Source organism: Bradysia coprophila, unplaced genomic scaffold (assembly GCF_014529535.1).
Source record: "Bradysia coprophila strain Holo2 unplaced genomic scaffold, BU_Bcop_v1 contig_232, whole genome shotgun sequence".
Classification (NCBI taxonomy): Eukaryota; Metazoa; Arthropoda; class Insecta; order Diptera; family Sciaridae; genus Bradysia; species Bradysia coprophila.
In genome coordinates this window covers 16,914,420-16,929,845 of record NW_023503493.1, presented here as the reverse complement: position 1 = coordinate 16,929,845, position 15,426 = coordinate 16,914,420, and the positions used below count along the sequence as shown (strand labels likewise).

General features: G+C 34.3%; 1 protein-coding gene across 3 annotated transcripts; it reads left to right on the top strand.

The window, feature by feature from the left end:
- Positions 1–263: 263 nt before the first annotated feature.
- On the top strand, positions 264–14,505 carry LOC119077046 (F-box only protein 28). Of its 3 annotated transcripts, none has more exons than XM_037184175.1 (8): positions 264–693; positions 6,843–7,119; positions 10,495–10,607; positions 10,677–10,812; positions 10,879–11,065; positions 11,195–11,354; positions 11,433–11,631; positions 11,771–14,505. In XM_037184175.1, exons 2-8 carry the CDS (start codon positions 6,889–6,891, stop codon positions 12,308–12,310), a joined length of 1,566 nt encoding a protein of 521 aa, XP_037040070.1. In that variant the 5' UTR covers positions 264–693; positions 6,843–6,888; the 3' UTR covers positions 12,311–14,505. The 3 variants fall into 3 exon arrangements, with proteins under 3 accessions (XP_037040070.1, XP_037040071.1, XP_037040072.1); XM_037184176.1 differs by having other exon boundaries at positions 265–693; positions 11,237–11,354; XM_037184177.1 differs by lacking the exon at positions 264–693 and adding an exon at positions 5,805–5,968 and having other exon boundaries at positions 11,237–11,354.
- Positions 14,506–15,426: the final 921 nt, after the last annotated feature.

Sequence of the window (15,426 nt, the reverse complement as noted above, 5' to 3'; positions counted from 1 at the left end):
CTATGTCGATACAATCGTGTTCGTTCTGCCAGAGAAAATTCATGTTTACAGTTACTTGGAGCAAACATATACCTAGGATACCTAGTTAGTCTTAGGTCCTTTATGTTTTACCCCAGCACCATCTCTTAGTAAGACGTAAAGATCGACAATTACATTTTTGGTTAACTATGTGAAATTGTGAAGTTAGTTGCGTTTTGTACACATTTCTGTCATTAGTGTTTCGGGTGTTTCGCCAACTGAAGAGATCTTATTAGCTTTGTAAACAATCATACCAACATTCAGTGCTGAACAGTCATCGTCTCAACCATTATTTTTCGTTGAATGAATTTGCGAACAAAAAGAAGACTTTCTTACAAATCATTTAACAGAAAATTGATAAATTAAAAATTAAATTTCTACGTTCCATCCCAAATGGAAATAGAATCGATGAAAATTGTGTCCGAGTGCTCGAACTGAATTGAATCGAAACGGCGACGAAGAGAAAAAAATGCAAATTTATTGACGTTAAATTTTATTCGGACGACCCGTCACGCGAGTGTATATTTTGTCTTTTGCCTTTTCGATTTCCGCGATATATTTTTACTTACATATTCGTCTCTTTTACCATCGCTCCATCACACAATTGAATTTTCTGTAAGAGATTTTCCTTTGTGTCCATAAACAATTTTCGTACGATTTGGAATAGTGGAAAAGGTAAGAATTTTGCTTGTGGAAATTCAATTGCAATCATTTTCTCGTAAAATTGAAATCGTTCGAAATTTCATTTAAAACATTTTTTTTATATTAAATAAAACCAAGGGGCAAAATGGCGGAGTAGGTTTTCATTCCGATTGAATGTAAATTTTAGTTTAAGTGTTTGATGAGTTTGTTTCATTTGTGGAGGTTTCTGTTCACAACATTTTTGTTTTAAAAGTAAATTTGTTTTCTCCGAGAATCGATTCGGAAATTCCTCCTGTTCATTGTGCGCTATTCGGTATACAAATGTATATATCCTATAGCCAATTTTGTATTGATTGAAAACCTACGATAATAATCAACGAAAATTGCCTCACATTAATACACAAGTAGTGGATTTCGTTTCATTGTAGTTCCAATTATCTGTTGTTAACGCAAATCGTTGGACTAAGTCAAGTTGTACAAATTGTATGCAAGAAAATTTACTGAATTCGATTGAAAGTTTTTTTTTTGTTGGAAATGCACAAATATTTTCGTCAATTTTTCTTTATTCAAAACTAGTAAGTATCAATGTAAGTTACTTGAATATTTTATCAATTTTTGTAATTTCCTCAATTTCCTACCTACAAGCGATGTAACTAAAAATTGGTTAGACCTTGTGTGTGTGTGTAAATTCTGTGGTTTGAGTTTATACCACATCCTACCATTTTTCCGATTTCTTATGATGTGCAATCTTAAAACTGAAATTGTTTTTGTGTCACAGCATGTTATCAGTTTTAGAAATATGAAAAGTAACAAAATTCTCGTCAAATACAGAAAAATTGTGTTTTAACAATTGAAGATGGATTTTACCCAATGGTTCCGATTCTTTGCTTCTTCTGTGTAAGTGATACGATAAGACTTTCAAATTTTTCTATTGGAGTGAAGATACTGTTTCGATTGTTAAGTCTGTGCTTACTTTTACATTTTTCGAAAACGAACAAACGGTTACAGTTACAGTAACGTCCTTAAATACATTTTCTTTTCTAGAAGAAAAGTTTGAAAATTTCGACTGAACTTTTTCTTACAATTCTGTGTTGATTAGTTTGTGATTGAACAACACCTACGTTCCCTATTCTGATCGAGAATCGACCAAATAATGAGGTAATATAAATTCCGCTGTGAAAAATGGACAGGTTATGAACATCGACATTTTGGTTCTTCACGAAGAAATTTTTCATTCATTTTGATTTCAGCATTCCTTTTTTCACAATTATTTCTTCCAACTTATGTCAACTGATATACCATTCGTTTATGTCTCCATCGTCTCCATAGTTCACTTAGGATTTGGGTAATCTCTGATTATTTCACCCAATTTTTTCACAAAAATGTTCTAAATTTCGAGTATGGAAAATCCATATTTTGTCTTGTTGTACCAATTTGTTCCTTGTAGGTACGCTAAAATTATCGCATTCTTTTATTACTATGCGTAATGGTTATGACCTCACCATATCTTCAGTTCCAAACTGCGGTTGTGTATTTGATAACTTGAATGTTTTAGCAATTAAAAATTGCAAATGTGCCATTTTCATGAAGATATTAGTCGATGGGAAAATCTGTAGTTTTTGGGTTATCAGAATTAAAAATAGAATTCAAGATGATCATTGTGAATAAAAACAATTTGGAGGAACTCAATAAAACCTCGTTTTTATAATGTTAGAATGCCGGGAACGCGACATCTTGTAAATAAAATTTGATGAAAGAAAGAGTATCGACACCGGTCGATTTCTATTGCTTTGATTATAATGAAGACAAGATCAAACATACCATCAACTTTGTCACTTCGTTTCGTAATTTTTTTCTAAATAATTCTTCATTGTCTGCCCACGTCTGTAATCTATATTTGTGTTGTAAATTTCATAAAATTCGAGGTTGCTTTTAATATTGATTTGCTGTATAACACTCCCAGCATCAAGAATCGTAGCGGCGATAACAACATTCAGCGATAATGTATACCGCACATTATTCCAATATTTTTCACTGACGACCAACATTTACCACAGAAGTATAAATACACAACACACAGATCGTTACGTGTATGTTGAGAACCTCTTCTCCATAACATTTTTTCTTTTGTATGTGCTCCAACTTCCAACACCTTTTGTTTCATTGACGATATTTGCAAAATTAAGATTTGACGTGATAAGTGAAACTTGTAATGTGCTGACTTGGTAATTTTCATTGAAAATGTACGCAATGCAAAGTAAATATTCTGGTCTAAAGTGCAATTATAGAATAAATATTTTGCCTACGTTATATACTGAGCAACATATACTATGTGCAGAGACATAATATAGATATAGGTGCACAGTAATAATGAATGTCGTATAAGCCATAAATGCTTTGATGCAAAATCCAAAATGAATGTCATTTCGTTGTTGAATGGGTCTGACATTGTAAATAAGTAGAATATTCTAAGCGAGCGTAAATTTTAAATGGTTATCAAGCAGCAAGCAGCTCTTATGTGCCTCATCTATTCTGAATTTTGTGATTTAACATCCATTGCACAGCCCTTTATAATACGTACAGTACGCTACTGTCGTAGGTTTAATGATCTATACACGAAATGTAATAAATAAAATGAAATTTGACGCCAATTAATGAATATAATGTGCATTCGAGATGTTGTGTGTAGTACTCAGACCCCTATATCGTACCGACATAAAGCTCGTATACATTTGTGTCACCATTTGTGACGATCAATGGCAATATATTATGTGAATCGTTGAGACCGAATTCAACGATAACAGTCGACGATTCCTCGTAGTATATAGCAAATCGTTTCAGTCCTTCTTGCATAGGCGGTCGGGTCAACAATGTTATGTGAGTTGTGCACATTTTTGTAGATATATTATACATTGTAAAGAGCTTTGATGTACTTAAATGGCTGTTGTTGATGTTGAAAAGATTTTTGGGGAGAATTTCGAACAAAATAAAAATTCACGAGGAAAAACATTTTCGACAGAAATAAACGGATTTCATCGGGCATTTTATGTACGGCATTATTATCTTATGCACACACACAGTTCTTTTGTAGTATTGCTGAAACTTTTCAGTCAAATTCATCCATTCCATTCGGGTATACCGGTTTGTTGGATTTATCGTCGATCAAGCGACATTTAATGTATACATCTAATCTTTTCGTTTGTGAATTTCGGTATTTTGTGGGACACACACGCACTGTCGACGATCCAGAGCGCTACATACATTTGCTATTTTGGTGGAAGTGTCTATTTAGCAAATTGTATAGGGGATTTGGATTTGAATTTCAACAAAAACAATTGTGACAATGTTTAAGCCATGAGCTCTGGCTAGTGATCTCTTGATCTCAGCATGTGATAGATTCGGTACCACACATTACGAGACGCTTTACACAAATGAAGTATCGTATTTAACGATTAACGAAACGTTTGTCGTTTCGAAATTATTAACTGGTTAGACTATTGTCAGAGCGGACGGAAGCATAATCTTGCGAATCGGCAGTGGGGGTAAATTTAAAGAAATCGAAAGGAAACTCGGTGCCTACAAAATTTCCATCTCGACTTCTACAGCTCTTGTCGTCATCTCCATTTTGTAGAAATGAAACCGAGTTTCCTGTTGAATACCATCCTTTCTACCGATTAGATTTACCAATTTCGGATCGAATAGGATTGATCTTCGCGTATTAAATACCTGAGCCCGTTCTGTGTACAACAATGATGAATGACCGATCAAATTTCGTAATTTCAAATTTCTTAATTCACAGGTAGAAAATGTCGGTCTTCCCTTATTCAGAACCCAAAGACAGGTCAATTTTGGATAGAGAAACTGATGCTACGTGTACTGCAAACTATTTCTATGCTCTTCTATTTGTTTTGATTTATGTAATCCTATAGAAAGTACAAATATGAAGACACTTTGTAATATATAGATGGAAAAGCAAGGGCTGATCCTTATTTCTTATTCTTACATAGTAGTTGTGTCAGAGAAAAGGTTTTATTGTTTCCGAAACAGCATTCGTATGCTTTGTCATATATACTAGTCAATCTGTGGCTTGTTTAACGTTTCATCTCGTGTTTAATACAAAGTCTTTTACTTTGTTTGTCGTAAAACATTTTCTTCGTCAGTGCTCATCGCATAATTTTGTCGTCTTTCTACCAGTTTCTAAAAGGTAGATTTTCAAGTTGTATTTCATTTACTTGTGACCGTTAGTGCATTGACTGTAAGAAAACAAAACCCTCGACAAAACCTAACTAAGTTTTTCATGTTCTACGCAACGTAACATAACAAATTGGAAAAGAAATTTTTAACTTCACCCACACCACAAAAAAATCTCAAATATTTGACATGAATCTAAACAATTTCAATGCATGCACGCTGCAGCATTTACAGTCTGGAAGAAAAGTGTTTTGTTAATACTTTCCAGCGAATAGATTCATGAAAGAATTCGGTTCGTTCTTAACGAGACGAATTTTTCTCGACACATCCAACATCTAAACGAAAATACTGACTCTTTTTTCCTTTACAGTAAAATTGAGCTGTGTGAAGTTGTTCGTATAATAAACATCATGCTCGTGTACTCGTGTACAAGAAAGACGATGATATATTGCTCAAGCTAGAGATAAAAAAATATCAAATATTTTCACGAGTCATTGATTTTTTCTGTGTTCAGTTAAATAACTAAACACCCTATTATTATTGCTATTTTTTCGGTACAGTGACTACCACTACCATCAACCGAAAAAGATGTAAGCATAACGAAATAACATCCAATTTTTTTTATGGTTTCTTCTTGTATCTGCACCGAATCTCCTAAATCGTGATATTGTGCTGCCCTTTTGCTGTACATACCTTTTGTTTAGCTATACATAATGTAGTGGTTCATGTAGTATTTTCGGTGATCATATCACTTCCATTGTGCCTCGTATGTAAACGTATTTTACCAATGTATTATACGCCGAGTCATGTATACAATACCAGAATTTAGGTAAAATGTAAAATACTGTTTATTGTATATGTACATAAATGGTGGATGATAGCATACATAGCACCATGCACATACGTACACATTTGTATATAGGTACCGACCGAGTATGTAAATTTGATTAGGTTTACATTCAATACAACGCAGACTTCGATACGGTTCTTAGTTCTCTAGTTTGAAATGCTGAGGACTTTCGACTCGGTACCATCGTTTAAGTTGTGCTCATTCAGAGTCATAGGTGACTGAAGACCAGCAACTGGTTACACGTATAATTATTGAACGATGCCAGAGGTACGTTCGTCAAAGTAGTATCTTCAATAAATTATTCGTTATAACACTCAGTGGAATCAAGTGAAATTGTGTATATCAAATCAAATATTCCAGTTGCTCCGTTCTTAGTAAACGAAATTTATACTATAATTTATACAGTTTAACCCAATGTTGATTCGGCAAATAACTTGGCACGGCAAGACATATTCTTAAATGAAGCGCTCTGTTACTTCAATTTGGTGGAATAAATTAAAAGTTGAAACGACACAAATTAATTCAAACGTCGAAGGCTTTTCCAAAAGTTTCAGTTTATTCCCAAAGGTCTTAGGGCATCTCTACGCACATACGTGTACAAAACCTTGAGTTAAATCCACGTTTGCATTCTGACAGAGAAATCCTGCGAGACCAATCTTATAAGTACTTGACAATAGAAAAATACGATTGTCGTAAGCGGTGCTAAAAAATCCACCGTCCAGAATTTTAAATCGTATGCTTTATTCGTGATCAGAATTTCAAACTAAAGAACAAAAAAAAAATCAATTTCGTTCATCTTTTCTCGTATACGTTCTTACGTTCAGTTCATCTTCGTAGTCATTTATTATATACAAACAACACACAAAAAACTACGTTCACGTTGGTCGTCCAGACATTATACATGAACTTATATAAATAAATAAATAAAAAACAGACACGAGTGTGATTAATTGCCATTTTTTTCTCTCTCTACACTTTTATTGTTTAATATTATTGCTCATCATACCCGCTTTTTATGTGGAATATTTTTTGTCTGAAGTAATCAAATATATCAATAGATACCAATCGTACAGTCTCACACAGTGTGTAATGCATCACATATCCAACTAAAACGATTTTTCTTTTCCGTTCCAATTTCCAGAGGAGATCTGTACATAAAATCAAAGAAAATCTATATTGCGAGCAAAATGGTTTCGACACGACAAATGACAATTACGACGGGGCCAGGAGCTGTGGAAGATCCGTTCAGTGATTCATCGGCTGGTACACTAGCGCGAAACGTTAGTGGTGCGACATCTCGATCAGCGAATGGCGACGACATTCCAAAACAAAGAATATATTTGCTAGATTTGCCGATCGAAATTTTGGATAAAGTATTTTCATATGTGGGCTACAAACAATGCGCGCAAATGAGAGGGGTAAGTTTCAATTGAAATCATTTTTGAGTCCCATGGGATGATTATTTTGTATTTTATATAAATATTGCTCGGCGATATTCATCGCTGATGCGTATTCAACGGTCGCTTCCGATGGCGTAACTTTAAACGGAAATTTTGTTAAAAATTGTTTTGTGTGCGTGTGTCTGTGTTGTGTTGATAAAACTCAAAACGAAAACCAACGGGTTCAACGACTTTATGAGATCTATGTGGAACAAATCTAGCGCTCTATCTACATAAATATAATCATCTGCAAATATGGCAGTGTCCACGCTGCGAAACTCATACACAATGTGTTTGTTGTAACTGGAAGAGCCATGTGAGTGCATGTTGAAATTGTTTTAATTGTTGAGGACAAGTGATTACCGAAAAATGTACTTGGCTTCATGTATAATTCAACCTTTTCTTCTCTTCTTACTCGTATCGACAGACAAACATGGTAGCATGAATTTGAAAACCAAATTTCTAGATTTCGTTTCCAGTTCGCCCTTTTGATTAGTTTTTCATGTCAAAATATGTAGCCATCAAATTTAATTTCAATCACTTCGTGTACTTTGTAACATACAGAGAGTGTGTTTGCCGTTATATACACAAAACGGATAGCTTAATCCCCTTTTTCTTTCCTACTTACGTGAATGAATAATCAAACACATTTTACTACGGTCTAACCATCCTAAACATGCACTGGTTCTACGTATTTTCTTTTTACCGTTCCAGGATTAGTCGTCGGCTCCGTATAATTTTGTAAATGAATGAGCAGCGTTGATTGAATGGAATGAAAAACAACTTTTAATCTTCCGACAACGAACCTATCACTTAGAAAAATAGTCCGAAATAGCAACAACATAATTTAATGAATATTTATTAGCCTTTCTGGCATTTTCGCAAATTCAAGTTGATTCAGCAGATTTCGTTACGCGTGTTGATAATACGGGAGAGAGTGAACAAGAAATTATTGAAATGAAAATATCGATTTTCGTCGGTTTTCGTGTGAATGTTCCCTTATTTGGACGAACTGTTATTAATCATCGCATTTTACTGTGGTACAATGCATTCGACCAACTGGTCAAATTAATGAGATCGACTGTCCAGGGAATTCTATTAATTTTACATGCGATTTATGTCTGTTATTGGAATGGCCACAACTTTCCACTTTTCACACAACTGAATCTCAGATTAAATCTGTGCGAATGTGCTGAGCAGGGGCGGATTAACCTCAGGGCAATTCTGGCTCTAGCCAAGCGCTGGAAAGAGAAATGGGGCGCTGGAAATATGAGGAGCTTCGAAAATGGAAATTAATCTAACGAAAATCTCTCATAATTGAAATAAGTAAGAGAAGAAAAAATTTTCGTCTGCAGCGCTTATCAATTTCTATCAGATCTCAATTAAATCAAGAAAAGTGGTAGCGTACTGGTCTTCCAACATGAAGATTTTTCTTCGGTGTTTTGTAGAAAAGTAATGTTCCTAGGCCTATACCCAATCATAATCTTGGTAGTTTGGTGCCCTCAACGTACCGTACATATTAGACCTATATGAATGAATTCTGTGTACAAATATCTGAGTCCAACTTTATCCGGAGATATAATTAACACCAGACAAAAATCTTAACCACTTCCCAACCTATAGGTGTGGTTCGAAATTCACGTGAATTTAACAATTCGCGTTGTGTTTCATGGTTAAATCCCTTATCATCGGAAGGCCTATATCCAGTAGCGGAGAATACAAAGGCAACAAAAAATATACGTGTATTTCGGCTGTAACATACTTGTTGTTGTGTTTGTAAGATACAGAAGCTCGGCAAGCCTCACCGCTCTAAAGTAACACCTTCGATCTTTTAAGTCGACCTTAGGTTGCCTGTATAAAATATGTGAGTTTCGTGTATTTCGTCCACATTAGGACGCTCAGGTAGCTTAGTAGGTAAAGGCTCTACCGTAAAGCGGTAGCTCTTGTTTTAGCTGTTGTAGCTCCTTAGAATTGTAACGCATACTGGAGCTACGCGGTGCGCGAAGTTTAACAAATTTCTTTTGGAAATAAATGAAATTGAAATTGAAAGCAACCTATCGATCAATTAGAAGCTCATAGCTTTTTTTTCCTAATCATGGATGATTAGTCTTCCCTATTAGTAACATATACTTACGTCACTGATAAGTCAAAAACTGGTTGTTATCATGAGTGAATGTACAACAGGCCCATTGACAGTTGTGGTGCAAGGATAATCGGTCGTTACTTATACCAACTATATCCTATCCTAAAAAATTCATCGGAAAAGATAGATATTGATAACGTATGAGTCACGATGAAATTGCCCAGGGGCGCTGAAAACCTTAATTCGCCCTGGTGATGAGTCTAGCGTATAAAGATAACCTTGGGATTCTTTTTCAATTTTATTTTGTTCAATTTCGTAATAATAATTCACAAAATGTACCTCTGTGATTTGAAACATACTTTGATTCGTAAGAGAAATGGTTTCAGCAGACAGATAATTTCATCACGAATGACACTTATATGCGCACTGTCATTCAAATTACGACATTCTTGACATAAAAGTAATGGGAAATCGGTGGAGAATAGAGTAAACATAGTAAATATAAACAGAGAAAAAGACATAAAAACGCGATTTGCATGTGGATCCTAGAGAAATGTGTCTCAGCACTTCGGTAGAATCAGATTACGTTCCAGATTATTGGAACTATGAGATGAGGTATAACGAATGTTAAATAAGTCATTTTTCAATAACACGACGTTGTGTTGCAGACCAGGGCCTATTTTTGGAAATTTTTGTGGAAAATTTTCCCAAATTTTCCAAAAAATTGCCAAAAATTTCCGAAAACTGCGAACGTTCAAAAACCGAATTTTTCCATCATTTCGAACGGTTTTGGCAACTACTGAGCTCAGCCTTGTGTTTTAGCCAGCTCTCAATGATTTTGTTTGATTATTGACGCTCTCATCCTTCAAATTAATCATGCTCGACTTCATTTGAAAGCTCATAGTGTCAAGAATCAAACAAAATACTTGAGAGTTAGCTAAAACGCAAGACTGAGTTCAGGAGTTGCCAAAACCGTTCGAAATGGTGGAAAAATTCGGTTTTTCGACGTTCGCAGTTTTTGGAAATTTTTGACAATTTTTTGGAAATTTTGTGAAAAATTTCCACAAAAAAATCCAAAAATATGCCCTGCTGCTGAGTGTTATCGTGCCGAATGAAAAAGTCCTTTGTTCCTTTTGATTCCCAATGTCTTTGGTGCAATCTTTTCCCTAGCGAATTTCATCTTAAAGAAAATCTCTTGAAACGAAATCGCAGAGTCACTCGAAACTAATGTTTTCATTTAAATCACAATACTCAACTCAATCTATCCTCAGGTGTCACAGCAGATGAACCAAGTTTGTAAAGGAATACTAAATTCAACATTTCAAAAACTACAAACTCAGCTGCAAAACCGATTCCAGAATGTTAAGAAGATTATGCCACGACGGTAAATTGAACAAAAACCGATGCATCAAATCCAAGTGTAAATAACATCCGAAATTGCATTAATTTATAGTGAATCAGCTAGACGCTCACATCCATCGGCTGGTGAGTGTGACCTAGTCGAGACGTGTCACATGCGTTTATCGTTGCTTCAAATGACTTTTGGCAAGCATATTGACCGAAATCACATCTGTTTCTTTCCTGGCAGCGTAAGTAAATTGTCATTAGTACAGCGAAAAAAAAACGAATGACAATGTCACCGTCCGTTGATTTAGATTTTGGATGAAGTCTACAACATATTGAACTATATCCGTACCACACCGAAACTGGGGCGTCCATACATCATAATCGAGGAACTATTTGACTTGTCCACAATGGCAATGGAATATTTCAAAGAGCATCTGGAATCAACGCTACCGGAAATTGCATATTTCAATAAAGATTTTCTCGATTTCGGAAAACGTAAGTGAATGAACCCAAAACGACACTTCGGTTGTCCCAATTCAATACCAATATTATATTCCAATTAGCTCGAGAAATTCTTTGTTTTTAATTTTTCTTTTTTTTTCCATTTTCCCCCCATCCAAATAGCCAATCCAAATCTTAATTCAAACTTCTTATTTACACTACTAGATTCGACAACGTCGACACGCAAGGTAAGTAGTAGTCATTCCAGCTCGATGCCATCACCGCCACAAACAAATATGGTGCTGCGAAAGGGCATTCGTAAGATCAAGCAAGGAATGAAAAGGTTCGTTTCTGTTGTTGCGCTCGCATTGCGATTGTCTTGATAGTAACAACTGGGAATGGGGTGTTTCGTTTTTTGCAGATATAACAACCAGTTAACTGTGTTGCGTAACGATTTACGGTTTTGTAAGAAGAAATCAACGGAACAAACAAAACAATTAACGGAAATGCAGAAACTTTTGGCTGAACAACAGAAACAGACTCACGAGTATGCGGCACGATTGGACGAAAGTGAAAAGAAATACGAAGAGATGTCTATGAAAATATCAACCTTGTTACAGGTAACAATTCTTCCTCGATAGTACTTGATGACTTAGTCTATTGAATTGCGAAAATAGCAAGACTTTGTTCCCCAATTTTTTTGCTGTTGTTGCTCGGCGGTTGTTTCATTTTCCCTTTTCCCTTATTCCATTTTCACAGGAAGCAAACAAATGCAAAACAGAATTGCAATATTGGCGCTCAAAGAGTCCAGCTACAACTGTTAGTAATTCGTTCGGCCATTTAGTTGCCGTCACACCAGAAAATCTACCGCCTATCGTCGACGTCAAGGCCGAACACCTTAATTTAAGCGCAGAAATTGATAAAGAAAATCCAGTACAAATAAACGAGAATATTGTCGATCTCAAAATACAAAATGAAAACGATACCATCTTAGCCGCTGGACCGGCCACACTGACTCAGCACTCAACGGCGGATGCAACGGCCGTAGACGGTAAATTGAATCACACCGAATCGGATAAACGTGCGACGGACGACGAAACGGTCGCTGGCGCATCGTGTCCGATGGGTTCGCCGAAAGTGGGTGATAAGCGAAAAATGGACGATGATTTGACGGTTGGTTCGGCAGTACGGTCAACTAATTCGAATAATGGTAGCAGTGATATTAAAAAAGCACGAAGAGTACAAAGTAAGATTAGATGTCAAACAAAAATCAGTAATAACAAGACGCGAAGTAAGTAAGCCGGAACAGAGAGGTGAAAAATACGGAAAGGTGAATTTACGAAATTGTGTGGATATGAAAACAAATTCTTTTTTTTTATGTGTGTGAGTTGAGATAATTAATTATGGTAACAAAAGAGAGAACTTTATTTAAAACAAAAAGTAAATTTTTAGTTTCAAATTTTGTCTTTTTTTTCTTCTTTTTATGTTCAGCGTTCAACGTTGTGCAACTGAATGAAAAGAAAATTTGAATAAATAATTTAAACCGTCAAGCAATGTAAATAATTATTAAAAAAAAGTTAATTTTTAGTTCTTCAAATTAATAAAAACAAAAAAAATGTAAAAAAAATATTAATTTTTTTAAGGAAAAAGCGGACGAACTGTTTACGTTCTCATCACCATAAAAATCGGAAAAGAAAAATTGAATTCCGGTTCATAAAATAAGTCGGTTAATTTGTATAGTTCGATTACATTTTTACAATTCGAGTGATCTCATCCATTAAGTGAGCGATAGACGAAGAGACAAAATTCGAGAATTTATTTTTTGACTTTGGAATTTCTGCTGATGTGTCATTTGTCATTACAAATTCGCTGCAGAACCATTAAAATTCTGAGGAATAACTTAAAGTCGTAAAAACCATTTAGAATCATTTTAGACATGTTTTACACGTCTACTTGTCACATGATTTTTGTTGATCCAAGATCCGAGGTCAACAATCACATGGAAACGTGGGGCTTTAAACAGCGTATCCCTAATCCTTTCGAATTTCGTGTATAAATTTGTGTACATAGAAATTTACACACGAAATACGAAACAAATTACAAACTTAGGGTTGGACAATATAAACACAGAGCCCCCGTCACATTAAGAAAAATCTGTAAAAATTTACAAACACGGGAAATTTTAGAAGCGTAGAATCACATGAGTATTTCGAGCTATTTAGATTCTATTCATTGCTGACCTAAACGAGCCATGTGGTTGATTCTCATGTTGAATGAATAAAATCAATTGCATTGATAACAATGCTGATGGAATTTATAATTCCTTCCCTGTAAGATTTCTTATTCCAAATGATGAACCTATGTTATAGCTTGTATTCAGATAATTAAACGCACCAACAAACCAAGCAATCTAACGAAAACTCTCTAAGATTCTCTTTGTGACCTTATCTCTGATCCTCTTACCTTGCCGAAAATTCAGTTAAGAAACGGTGCTCCGTTATGTCAAAAGATTTGAATTGATAATTTGGGAAGTAAATTTCACTAAGTTACTCAAATGAACAGATACCGCGCGCACAATAAATCAACAATCTATGAATTTACGAACCAATTTTTATCTAGCAAGGGACATCTGATAACTCGAAAACGTACCATTTTGAAAACAAAAGTTTAGACGCTGACGATGATGATATTGACGATAATTTACTTCGATGTAATTGTCTTTGAAGATAAAACCAAATACCCACCGACTCAATACATCAACGGTACCTACAGTTAAATCTGAAGCGATGTAATGATGCTTTAATTTTGATTACAAGAGATCAGCGAAATTCAAGTCAACTAAAATCGATTCAATTCATCCAAAATAAACTTGCTGGAGGTTGGAACAGTGATCGGTACATAATTGTGCGGTTTTGAAACTTTTTTTGTGTTACTACAAACGAATTGACTTTCATTTCCGAAATCATTGGTATCGACAATTTGCATACTGCCTCTAGTTCGTTTGCGAATCCATTAAAATAAAAACTTTCCAGTTTCATTTTTATCGTAAACTTAAAGAAAGAAATTAAAAGAAAAACAAAGAAAAATCTAAACAAAAATGATTAAATGTTGTTTGTAGTGAATTTATAACAATTTTACTATAAAAAAAGAATCCCAATTACTTCGTTGGTAGTTTTTATTGAATGTAATCCAAGTTATTTAAAAAAGAAAATAAAAACGAATCAAATACTAGTATTACTCATAAAAATCTACAAAATGTATTTAACAATCAGTAGTTTTTAAACAAAATAAAACAAAATTACGGAAAGGTTTTCATTTATTTTTAAATATTATTTTTTTGCGGTGTCATTATCATTAAAAAAACTTTTTAGGAACAAATTAACAAAAATAAAACTTTAAATCACTACAACATTACAGCGAAAATAGTAAAAGAAGAAAGAAATGAATAAAATCACAAAATAAAAACCAAAATTAAAAATAGAAAATCAAAAAAATGGAAAAATAATAAAACTACGATATTTTTACACGAACATAAGAAATGGAAGTAATAAAAAAAATCTGTCAATAAAACTTAATGAACATAAAAAGTGAATAAAAATCCGTAAGGTTTTATCTTTGATTTAAATTTAAAAAAAATAAAAATAAAAAAAAATATTTTAAATTAACAATAAAAACAAGTAAGGTCGAAAATTGTAATTGTAATTAACTAAACAAACAATAAAAAGATAAACATACGGAAAAGAAATCAGCCACACCACACACTTTGAACAAAAGCTTTAAGACAAAATTGAGAACCACAAAATTAATAAATGGAGGTAAATTTAAAAAAAGAAAATGGACAAAAAAATTAAGTAGAAATTTTATGTGTAAATAGAAGAATTTAACAAAATATGTTTTATGTACTACATGAAAATAAATAGAAATTGCACGAGCATTAAAAATTATGTATCGTTTCATTTAGATTTTCTTTTAAATTGGACGTGCGCGCCCCAAAAGAGGGTCATTTGAAACGTTTCCGGACACGAAGGGTAACAATCTGGTCCACGTTTTGAGTGAACGAAGTGCCATCCCTTGTTAGATTAAGTCACGGGCTGGACACTCAATGAATAGCAGCATTTTAAAAATGAGGAGTCGAGTGAATAGTGTCAGGCCCGTGGATTAAGTTCTCAAAATAAGCTTTATAGACTAGACTAAGTATTTTTTAAGTTACATCTTCCTACAGCAACAGGTGCCAGTGAGATAGTTTTTTTGAGGTTATCAAAGATCTTCTGAAATTCTTTAATGCCTTAAAAATCATGTCCGGAGCGATAGCGGAGGACTTGACGCAGTCTAACTTCCAAAAAAAGAACGAAGAAAATTTTTTGAGACGCGGCAACTATATATAGGCGAGAATTTAAGTTTCTTTTCTTTGGCCT

Excerpts from the sequence above, each read along its gene's own strand:
- LOC119077046 (XM_037184175.1), top strand. The coding sequence starts at position 6,889 with ATGGTTTCGACACGACAAATGACAATTACGACGGGGCCAGGAGCTGTG. Across the intron at positions 10,813-10,878 it reads TCTGTTTCTTTCCTGGCAGC|ATTTTGGATGAAGTCTACAA; the intron begins GTAAGTAAATTG and ends CCGTTGATTTAG. Across the intron at positions 11,066-11,194 it reads TTTTCTCGATTTCGGAAAAC|CCAATCCAAATCTTAATTCA; the intron begins GTAAGTGAATGA and ends CCATCCAAATAG.